The sequence below is a fragment of the Medicago sativa genome, chromosome 7 (genome assembly GCF_051527215.1).
Source record: "Medicago sativa cultivar Bolivia chromosome 7, Bolivia_mono, whole genome shotgun sequence".
Taxonomy (NCBI): Eukaryota; Viridiplantae; Streptophyta; class Magnoliopsida; order Fabales; family Fabaceae; genus Medicago; species Medicago sativa.
Window position 1 is genome coordinate 95,563,905 of NC_140755.1, and position 11,656 is coordinate 95,575,560.

Sequence of the window (11,656 nt, forward strand, 5' to 3'; positions counted from 1 at the left end):
TATGTTTATCCTGTGATTTCCTTTTTTTTTGTTTTCATAATTAACGATTTAGTTAGGGTAAAACAGTAATTGTAGCGATTAGGGTTTTGGAAAAATTAGGGCTTCAAAATTGGCTTGAGATAACTTTTATATATAGATAGAAGATTTCCTTTTATTAGGGTTTTATGTTTATCATGTGATTTCCTTTTTTTTGTTTTCATAATTAACGATTTAGTTAGGTAAAACAGTAATTGTAGCCATTAGGGTTTTGGAAAAATTAGGGCTTCAAAATTGGCTTGGGACAACTTTTATAAATAGATAGATGGTAAAAGATAACCACTTACCGTTTGCAATTGCAAGTTGTTGACATACGTAGCCAAACATTTCCCTCACACGTGATTTAAATTTGGTAAAATTTCTACTTTTTTTTTTTTTCCTTCTTCAGGCTAACTGGTGCCTTGGCCACTAGTTTAAAAACAAAAAGGATAAAATTTGTATCTAAAAGATCATCTTTTAAACTCTTAAAAGTTTTTTTTAAGGAAAACTCTTAAAAGTTTGAATATGCGAGTTTTATGATATTTTTATGATATTTGTTTTCTTAACTAATGTTTCAAAAAAGTATTTGTTAGCAATTTTTTAATGCAAAATTACATTTTTTCTATGAATTGAATATCATTTGCACACATTATAGATACTTTGTTAAACCGGAAAATATATTTTATCATCTCATCCAAGTATTTTTTAGTAAAGAAATATTACATTTGTGATCACTAACTTAATTTTCGATAATGATTTGTTTTTCATAATTTTTTATTAATGTTTTTTTTTTGACTTTTTTAGTCTGTTTAGATATAAATTTTTAAACTTCAAATCTAAATTTTAATTGCAAACACGAGTGTAGAATCATTGATTGGAAACTGAGAGCTCCTGAAAAAATAAAATCATAAATTTGAAAATTCTTATATAAATGAACTAAAATAATATGAAAGATCAAATTGTTATTTGGAGAGAATACATAGTTTTAAGTTGATTTTTTCACTTTTAATTATACCCTTAAATAAATTTGTCCATAAGAATGTTTTATTGTTGGTGTCATTAAAAAATATGAGAATTTATTATATTATATTGTTATATTATTGGTCTTATTAAAAATACCAGTATAGTTTATCAAAACTTTTTTTTTTATATAAAAACTAATGTTCGTATTTTATTCATATTAACATATTAAAAAAATCTAACAGACCAGTATGGAATGTTCTTTTAAATGCTAGTTATACATAAATTTCATTATATATTTTCAAGAAAATTAACGTATCTCTCGAATGATGGTGTGCCTCCAACCCAAGAGCACTTAGATGAGATGAAATGAGTTTCTTCTAGTTTAACCAAAGTTTTGTGTTCGAATCCAGCCTTGGACATGCAGCAATGTTAAAACTCTTAGGGAGAGTTTGCCGCTCATTTGAGTCTCATAATGCTCGAGGGATTAGTCTCCATAGTTGTGCGCGGATGATACCCAATTTTAAAAAAAACGAGGGTGTGCCTCCTTAATCAAATTATTTTTCTAGTAGCATAAGATTGAATCACTTGTTTAAAACTAAACAAAACAAAACCAGCTCACTGTAATTCATAATACTGGCTCTGGACCACAAGTGTGCAAGTTAACTTTGCCAAACCTCCGTGTTTGAGCAACACTTTGCAAACTGCGATGCATCACATGCATCAACCAAACCACTGAAGAAACAATAAGTCTTACGTTCCTTCAAAAAAAATAAGTCTCACGTGACGAAAATAACGTGAAAAAAAATGGAATGTTAAAAACCAGCACCCAATTCAGCTGTGCCCGTTGGTTGGGACCGCACACTTTTCTTGCTCATAAAGTATACGGATGACAATTGGTCAAAAAATCAAGTACATACGGATGACAAAATCATTTTGTGTTTTTCAACACTTAAGACTAATTTAAACAAAATCAGTAAATAACCTACTTTTAAAGTAAATTTTCGACCACTAAACTATTTAAAAAAAAAATAATCAACCCATTCGTTTATGGAAAATAGACATTTCATAGTTCAACTCACATATAGATAATTGTGATGCATTCAACAAAAAAAAAAAAAAATAGATAATTGTGATATAATAACAGTGTAAAATTATTTACAATGACAATATCAAAATTGGTTTAAATTTATTAAATTATATTAAATGAGATGTATTAAATTTAAATAATTATATATAGTTACAAATATATGATTTAACGATGAAAATACTAATATATGAACGGTGAATACATATCAACAAAACTATAAGATATTAGAGTGTTCACCAAGAAAAAATAAACACAATTTTTTAAATGATACTTACATCAAAATATACGGCCACAAGAGTGTTCATCATGAAAAAGAAGGAAAATAGAAAACTTTTTCGACAAGAAATAATTAAAACGTAATAAAATTAAACAATCAGATTTAGTTAAAATTTGAGTACACTTAAAAAAGAATATTCTAGATTAATTTCTCTAAACCTAAAAAGAAGCGAGAGTTGATAGGGACTATAAATAACCCATAAGCAGGTGTCTGAGACCCTCACACAAAACACGCACTCTTAACTTCTTTTTCTTCTTCAGATCTCAATTTTCTCTTTTCGTTCACATCGATTTCTTCTCCATGGCTGCTATTACCTCCATCAAGGCCCGTCAGATCTTTGACAGTCGTGGCAATCCTACCGTCGAGGTTCGTCTTCACTTCGATACGTTCGAAGTTTCTCTTATTTCTCCGATCTATTATCGCTCCTCGATTTCTCTATGTTAAGTTTTATTACTGTGAATTTGAATCTGATTATGATTATTATAGGTTGATATAACCGTATCCGATGGTACTTTCGCTAGAGCTGCTGTTCCTAGTGGTGCATCCACTGGTATGTATGCTTCACTCTTTTTTCATCAATTCTATTTTGTGGATTCGTTTTATGTAATCGTTTTTGTGTGTTAATTATTATGGTTCTAGTATAACTTTTGAAATCATAACCGTTATTTATGATGATTTTCAATATTTAAACATCTTGCTCTTTTAACACGAAGTGTGTTTGATAGATATTTAAGTAGATTTCGTAGATTTTACTCTGGTACTGATGGTAGCTTGCATATTTGAATTATACATGTCAAACACCGTTTAATTTTATTTTTGAAACTAATTATTAGGTATTTACGAGGCTCTTGAGTTAAGAGATGGAGGATCTGACTATCTTGGCAAGGGTGTATCAAAGGTATACTCTCATCCATCATATTTTCTGTTTCTTAAGAATTCACGTGTTTGATTAATTTTTTTTTTTCCAGTTATACCCTTCATTAGGAGAAATACTTTTAATCTGTATTGCAGTTTATGAAAAAATTATGTACATTTGTCCAAAAGATATATCAAGTTATTATTTATTTATCGCTTTTGTGCTTTAGATTTCTTTTTGGTTGTTAACTTGCCTATTTTCATTTCGTTCTATTTGTCTTTTATTTTGTCTTTTTTGGAAGGCGATGATGTTCTCAACTACCTATTTTATGAAGGAATGGAAAATATTCCTTTATGATTAGAAAACTACCAATGGATCCTTCTGAGCCTTCATTCATTTCTTTTCTCAATATGTTTGTTGTGTTTTGTTACTTCCTGCCTTGTTTCATTTCTTTTTTGGTAGATTTCAAAAATATGACAGCAATTGATGTTTCTTTTTTATTTATCTTTTATACTGCATAAAAAAGTGAGATGGAGTACTGCATAGCGTGAAAAGTTATTTTAAATGATTTATCATTATTCTCACCTGATTTTTTCTTGGCACCTGCAGGCTGTTGCCAACGTGAACACCATCATTGCACCAGCATTGATCGGCAAGGTATGTTTATATTTGTATTACATTAGTGTTTTCTCTGGTTTGTTAATTTTGCCGATGACAGTTTTTTTTTATCATATCCCCATTATAGTATAGTTAAGTGAATTTAAATATCTTAAATTTAAAATTAATTCCATTACTAGAGGTCATTGTGATTGATTTACTTGCCTTTATGCAACGAACAGGACCCAACTCAGCAGACAGAAATTGACAACTTCATGGTTCAGAAGCTTGACGGAACTGTTAATGAATGGGGTTGGTGCAAACAAAAGGTGCTTAACAGACTATGCCTGTAGATCGTAATCTATCACAGTTTTAAGTTCTAACTGATCCTTCTAGTTCTGATTGTTTTTTGGTTTCAGCTTGGTGCCAATGCCATATTAGCAGTGTCTCTTGCAGTGTGCAAAGCTGGTGCTAATGTCCTAAAGATTCCTCTATACAAGGTAATTTATCCATGAACTGTGGTACTTAACTGTATTTAAAGGCCTCTGTTAGTTGGATCCATGTCGTGTAATTGAAGTTGATCATCACTCAATATTTAGTACTTGATGACAAACTTGTATTCATCTAATATTTTTTGGTATTCGGTACTTAAGAACAACATGGTAACACTATGTGATTCTACTGTCAGATTGATTAAAATCAATCTTTTACAATGAGTTATTATAATAGATTGTTGAAGTTTGCTATTTCTAACCGCAGCAACATAGTCGACACCCCAGTTTTCTTTTATGTCCATTTTTTTAGTTGAGTCGTTTTGTTGTTTTGCGTATCTAACTTCTTTATGTCCATTCCGTGGGTGCAGCATATTGCAAACATTGCCGGTAACAAGAACTTGGTTTTGCCTGTTCCCGCTTTCAATGTGATTAATGGTGGATCACATGCAGGAAACAAACTTGCAATGCAGGTATGTTTTCAAAAAACCGTTCTCGTGTGCTTGAGTTTGAGAGAGAGAGAACACATATTGAAATTCTGATGTCATGCATATGCAGGAGTTTATGGTTCTTCCTGTTGGAGCCTCCTCTTTCAAGGAAGCCATGAAGATGGGTGTGGAAGTCTATCACCATCTGAAGGTCGGTTTGCATCTTACATTCGTTTACCTCTTCCAAAAGGCATTATCTAAATTTTGTCAAACCTCAATAATATGAAACAAATCTTTTTTATTATTCAGTTGCCAAGCTTTGTTTTTTACCAGTAATAAGCGGGTGCTTTTACTGGAAACATAACATATTAAAGTCTCCTTTGTGCCAGCCCTGGTGTCTATCCACATATGCTTTGATGGTTCTTGAATTTGATTGTAGAGCTACATGACTATACTTTGTTAGTTGCTAATGATGTGTTCCTTCTGATATCATTTCAGGCTGTGATTAAGAAGAAATATGGTCAAGATGCAGTAAATGTTGGTGATGAAGGTGGCTTTGCCCCCAACATTCAGGAAAACAAGGAAGGTTTGGAATTGCTAAAGTCCGCCATTGACAAAGCTGGTTACACCGGCAAAGTAAGTTTTTTCTCCTCTATTCAATTTTCTGTTTCGGTTATTTGGCTTCTCAGATTTATTCATTTGAGGGAGTTTGACATTTTGTATAATGTTCTTAGGTTGTCATTGGAATGGATGTTGCAGCTTCTGAGTTCTACAAGGAGGACAAATCATACGATTTGAACTTCAAGGAAGATGTGAGCTCTCTTTTATTTTTATTTTTGTACTGCCATACCAATCTCCCCGCTCAGAAGTCTCAAATCCTTACTCCCTTCTCTTCAAAATTATTCACTTACCCCAACCGACTTTCCTTTCTCACTCTTTTGGTGCTTGATCATTATCTAAATCATTTTTCAATTCATCCTCATTATGCCTCCTGTGCTGATTATACACCTTAGTACCAGAGTTGTTATTAGAAAGCCTGGGTAACAATAGAAACAGTTCTTTTGGCAAAGGGTATAAATTATAAAATATCCGCTCCTTTTTAAGAAGGGTTAAGAATTGAATCTCTTCTCTTCAATTTTGCTGCCTTGTTGGCCATTTTATTTATATATACAACTTGAAAGATGGATTATTCTTTATAATAATAGTTGTATACAATTCTTCAAAAATAATAGTTGCATACAAATTAATATACGACATTGGTAAACATATAGTATAAGCTGCTAGCTTTTATGTTGACGTTGCCTCAAAAAAACATTTATGTTGATGCATGTTAGATTATTTATCTCTTTGCAATGCTGTTTGACAATCCAGAACAACGACGGCTCACAGAAGATATCTGGAGAGGCTTTGAAAGATCTCTACAAGTCATTTGTGTCAGAGTACCCAATTGTTTCAATTGAGGATCCTTTTGACCAGGATGACTGGGAGCACTATGCTAAGATGACCGGTGAGATTGGAACCAATGTACAAATTGTTGGTGATGATCTCTTGGTTACCAACCCCAAGGTCTGTATATTATATGAATTTTTTTTATTCTTTTGGGTGATATTAGAAAGATTGTCCTCTGATTTGTTGCTTTTTGCTTTGTGTCCACAGAGAGTTCAGAAGGCAATTGACTCAAAAGCATGCAATGCTCTTTTGCTCAAGGTACTCTCATTTTATTGGCAAATATTTTCTGCAGAGAGGTTATTAGACCTAGGTAGATAAATGTATTGATACATTATTGCTTGACATATTTGAAACAACAGGTCAACCAAATTGGATCCGTGACTGAGAGTATTGAAGCCGTCAGGATGTCCAAAAAGGCTGGATGGGGTGTCATGACCAGCCACAGAAGGTTTGAACTTTGTCTCTAAATGCAAATGACAACAGTGAAAACTACTCTACAACTGTAAGATATTTAACAAGGTTATCACTCACTATAGTACTAACATTCATATATTTTTGTTTGCAGTGGAGAGACTGAGGATACCTTCATTGCTGATCTTGCTGTTGGTTTGTCAACGGTATTACCTTATCTCAGTTCAACAATTGTGCTATGTAACTGAAGTCCCATGTCCAATATAATAACGTTTCCTTTTTGTTAATCGTATCTTGAACAGGGTCAAATTAAGACCGGAGCACCTTGCAGGTCAGAGCGTCTTGCCAAGTACAACCAGGTTAGTGTTTGTTGATTACATTTGCTTCGGTTGCTTCGGTTTTCATAGTTAATCTAAGCTCAAGCAGTTTCTAATTGGTTGGTGCTCACTTGGCAGCTATTGAGAATTGAGGAGGAGCTTGGTGCTGAAGCAGTGTATGCTGGAGCAAACTTCCGTACCCCTGTCGAGCCATACTAGAAGCTTTGAAAGTGGAAAAACCGGATAACCAACCTTAGTTTGAGCAATGAGATTTGGCTGCGGCAAGTTTTAGTTGCGATGAATAAATTATTTAAGTTAGATTGTTAGTCAGTCTTGTTTTAAAAGACTTGATACCAATAAATTTTGACCTTTTTATTTTATGGGGCTGACAAGTTATCCCCTGGATTTTTAAAGTTGTGTGGTTTATGATGTTTAGCTTTTGATGTTTGAAGCCTACTTTCAATGTCGTTCCAATTTTCAGTTGAGTAGTAACGATTTTTGTTGGTGTTACATGAGTTAAATTGTTTTTTATACTCAAAAGTATCACTACCCACTGGCTACGTATACAACAAATGCAACCAAACTTTGCTCCACCGGTTGCTTGGGTTTAGAGCTGTCAAAACGGGCGGCCCGGCCCGTTTAGGCCCGGCCCGATCGGGCAACGGGCTTTTTAGGGCCGGGCTAAAAAGCCCGGTTTAAATATGGGCCTGAATAATTGAGCCCGAGCCCGGCCCTATACGGGCTCCCGGGCTAACGGGCCAGCCCGGCCCGTACGTATTTAGTTTTTTTTTTTTCTTTTCATTCTTTAACACCAACAGATTTGGAGAGGAAACATCAATTCCACTAGACAAAGATGAAGCTGTAACAACCCGTAGAATGAGGAAAGTTGGTGATGCTATAATTTAAGAGGCAGCTTGTGTGTATGTAATTGATAATGACAGTCACAAGGAGTATATGAGGTGAGAGGAGCTGACATGCAGCGTGCAGTAGTGAGAAAAATAAACAAAGAAGGGAAATAAAAAAGGACTAGACTAGTCAACTGTAAATAAGGAAAGTTACAAACAACATCAATCAAAATATGTGGGGATGTGGTGTGGTGGGTGGGTCTATCTCTCTTAATTTCTATCACATACTCTGTCTGTCACACACATTTGCATTTGCTGCAAAAGAATATGGTCATTACTGAAAAATAGCTTCAAAGACAAAAAAAAAAAAAAAAAAAAAATATTGTATTTTTTGCCGGGCTGGCGGGCTGCCCGGAGCCCGAACGGGCCGGCCCTAACGGGCTGCGGGCTTTTTCGGGCCGGGCTAAAAAGCCCTGAAAAAATTCGGGCTGCAATTTTTCGGCCCAGGCCCTACATTTTATTCGGGCTTTTGGGCCGGCCCGTACGGCCCGGCCCATTTTGACAGCTCTACTTGGGTTGGCTATATGAATAATTTGCTTGGTTTGGCTATATGAATAATTAGACGTCATAAAATTTGGTCATGCATTAGGTACAGAAACCATCTACCACCGAGCCTCAGGTTTTATTGCTTGAACTTGCACTTACAGACTCGTTCACAATTTACTCCTCTTCACGATTGATTAAGTTGTAAAGACAGATGCGTTGTGGTTGCACATTATAAGCTGAAAAGAGAACTGTATTGTGGATGCACAATTTGACATCAGACACCGTATAAAATATGTGGTTGGGTGTTTAGGTTTTTTTTTTTCTTTCTCTTATTTGATACGATAAACAAATTAGATTTGGTACGATGTTAGATTTGTTGTATTTTGTGTGTCCTAATAACACAGTTCAGTTGAAATCATCCATTTGGTACTATACTTTTTTAGTAAATGCAATCCTAAAGTACACTCTTCAAAAACTTTTTAACAAGTTTCGTGAGTTTTTTTATTTTTATTTCCATTGTTTCATATTTTAAATACAGTTCACACACTTTCTCATACAATATTAGTAAATGAATATGAAAATGGGGATGTGTAGCTGGCTTGGTTGAGCTAAGAGATTATAGAAGTTAATTTTGGTAAGAGGGAGAATGCTAACATGACAATTCCAACTTGGTTTCAATTGGTTTTCTGAAAACTATAGCTCTCGTGATTAATCAATCCATGGCGGAGAACTTTTAGGGATCATGGGGATGAGAAAAGAAACCTAAAAAAGACTACTCGTGATTGCTACAATCGGATGAGCTCATTTTGCCTATTCTAAAAAAGACTTTTAGGTTCTTTTAAACATGTCTAAATTATTTTAGATGGTATTCTACAATATTCTTCACCATGTTTTTCTAAGCCAATATCTTCAGTCCTTTTTCACTTAAATGACTATATCAACAATGACATAGATGAGCATTATCTTCATTGCAGCTTTGAAACAAAAAGCCATTATCACACTTGAAATTATTGCAAACATTCTGTTATTTGACATTTTTTACTACAAGATTAAGCCTTTCTCCACATGATACACTTTGCACTCATCAGTTTGAAAAATGAAGGTTAGCTCATTTTCTTGTAACTGTCCAATACTTAGAATATTGCTCTCTAGTGTTCTGGAATGTGATAAACTACAGTGATCACTTGCACAATACCCCAAATTTCGAGCTTGATACTACACTTTCCCATAGCCATCATTCTTAAATTACTTCCTTCGTCCCGCAATAGATGACCCATTTGAAAATGTGCAATTTTGACCTAACTTACTTTGACCGTGTTTTTCTACTAATATACAAAGATAAATAATATCATATAAGATGCCGTTAGATTCGTCTCGATGAGTATTTTCAAAATATCAAATTTTCATAATTTTTTCTAATATATTACTCAAGATATTTAAGCTCAAAGTTATACATTGACATGCGTAATAAGGTCAATTGTGTCAAGTATTATGGGACGGAGGGAGTATCTCCTAATTTTACAGACACTATAGATTCCTAGTTTAGATCAAAGAACCATTAAGTATATCAACACATATGATTGCTACAACTTGGATCTAGGAACAATACCTTATTGGAAATAAATGATTCCTCTTGAGTGATAGTCAACAATAAGAGCTTGTCATAATTTGCTTTTTCATCTAAACTGGGACCTTCGTTTTCTGAGATTTTTTTTTAAATTATTCCTTGTTCAACTTTTTTGCCTTGCATATTCATCTAATTCATAATGGATAAGGTTCTTGAGAAATACTCATAAATTGATTCTCCATCTTTCATACCCAACAGTTCAAATTTTCCACTTAAGGCTGGCTTGTAATTATGCTCTCTTCACCTTCAAAAATCATTTGTGCTTCTGCTTTATAGAATCCCATATGTGTTTTGAACTTTGAAGTGGTTTTGTCGAGGATTGTTTCCAAGATCGTTGGATCCATCACTTAAAAGATCGTTCTTTGTCTATAGATTCTTCAATTTGCTTTCTTAAGTCTTAACACCTCTTCATCTCTTACAGCGTTGCTCCGGCTGGAGGAATCAATGCAAACTCCGACTTTGATCCAGTTCCAATGCTCCTTGGAATGAAGAAGATTCTCCATTAAGATCGACTAATGATTGTGTAATGTCCATCAAACTTAGGGATGGTTGCAAAAGAAAATCACTCGATTCCGCCATTGAGACACTTTTTGTAACCTTTCATCTCTTTTCACTTACTTTTCTTCTATCATGCCTCAGTTGGAGCTCTAATACCAATCGTTATCAAGAATTATGTTTAAAGTTTTGATTGTTATTCATTGATCAATTATGCTCAACTCTACAAAGCCAAATAGGTCCATCCCAAACAAATAAGTGCAATGAGTCTTCAACAAGTTTGGCTATGAGTTGCTCTTTTTTTTTTTTTTTTGCCATACACAGCATAATAGTTAGGATTTACACAAGTGATTTCTACATATCTTTAATTTTTCTATTATACTTTTTTATTTTGGGATTTCGTCGGTGCAGTATTGATTTAACATTTTCTTGACCGAATGCTTTGGCTGTTCCTTCAAATTTTATTGACAATTTTCATAACATGGCAAATCTCAATGTGCAATAAAGTAATTTTGTAACATCTCCAAGTCAAGCACGTTTAACTGTGGAGTTCTTATGGAATGAGCTACCAAAAAGAAGATGCATCTTGTTGGTATAGGTAGTACCAAACATTTCTTATAAGTCTTCATTCAACCATGCAGTCCCATACCTGCATGGCCTCGGAATCCCTCTCATTCCAGTGTGATTCGGTTCGTCTAGAATATGTCGGGAGTCGCTCATTGTCGTGCCTTGTGCACCGGCGACCGCTCCCCGTCCTCGTCAACCTTGGGTGTTACAAAATTTCTACATTCGGAACGAGTTTGGGTATGGGTTCAGGGTACTAGATACATATATTCATGTTACTCATCCCGTACATGAGTTTTAAAATCGGAGAAAACCCAAACCCATACCCAAACACAATCAAATCAGGAAAAATCCGTCAACTCAGCATGAATTCGGGCGGGTAGCTGCGGTTACGGATTTCGCTGCCATGCCTATTTTTAATATTGTGATGAAATAGTTATTTATAAATTAAGCTTGAATTTAAAAACAACATGAAAAAATGTGTGTAAGTAATCATATTTGATGTTATGAGCACTTTTAGAGCTGCCACTTCAATGTTAGACGATCCACAATCATTTTTTAATGAAGTTGGTTGAAAATATAGATGATCATGTAAATATTTCAGAACTTAAAAACCAATTTTAAACAATTTTTTTTTGTGAAATAAACAGCTTTTTTTTTAAAAGGACCAATCGTTATAAAAATCTAA

The 11,656-nt window shown here is 34.0% G+C and overlaps 1 protein-coding gene and 1 non-coding gene across 2 annotated transcripts; both read left to right on the forward strand.

Annotated features, from left to right (window-relative positions):
- The first annotated feature begins 2,563 nt into the window (after positions 1 to 2,563).
- Positions 2,564 to 7,401, forward strand: LOS2 (Enolase). The gene is made up of 16 exons (XM_085726399.1): positions 2,564 to 2,708; positions 2,829 to 2,892; positions 3,176 to 3,240; positions 3,808 to 3,855; positions 4,038 to 4,124; positions 4,215 to 4,295; positions 4,658 to 4,759; positions 4,845 to 4,925; positions 5,213 to 5,350; positions 5,449 to 5,526; positions 6,086 to 6,280; positions 6,371 to 6,421; positions 6,523 to 6,611; positions 6,729 to 6,780; positions 6,877 to 6,933; positions 7,030 to 7,401. Exons 1-16 carry the CDS (start codon positions 2,643 to 2,645, stop codon positions 7,108 to 7,110), a joined length of 1,335 nt encoding a protein of 444 aa, XP_085582525.1. The 5' UTR covers positions 2,564 to 2,642; the 3' UTR covers positions 7,111 to 7,401.
- On the forward strand, positions 3,494 to 3,590 carry LOC146910681 (small nucleolar RNA R41). Its single transcript, XR_015020992.1, has one exon. It is a non-coding gene; the product is annotated as a small nucleolar RNA R41 (small nucleolar RNA).
- Positions 7,402 to 11,656: the final 4,255 nt, after the last annotated feature.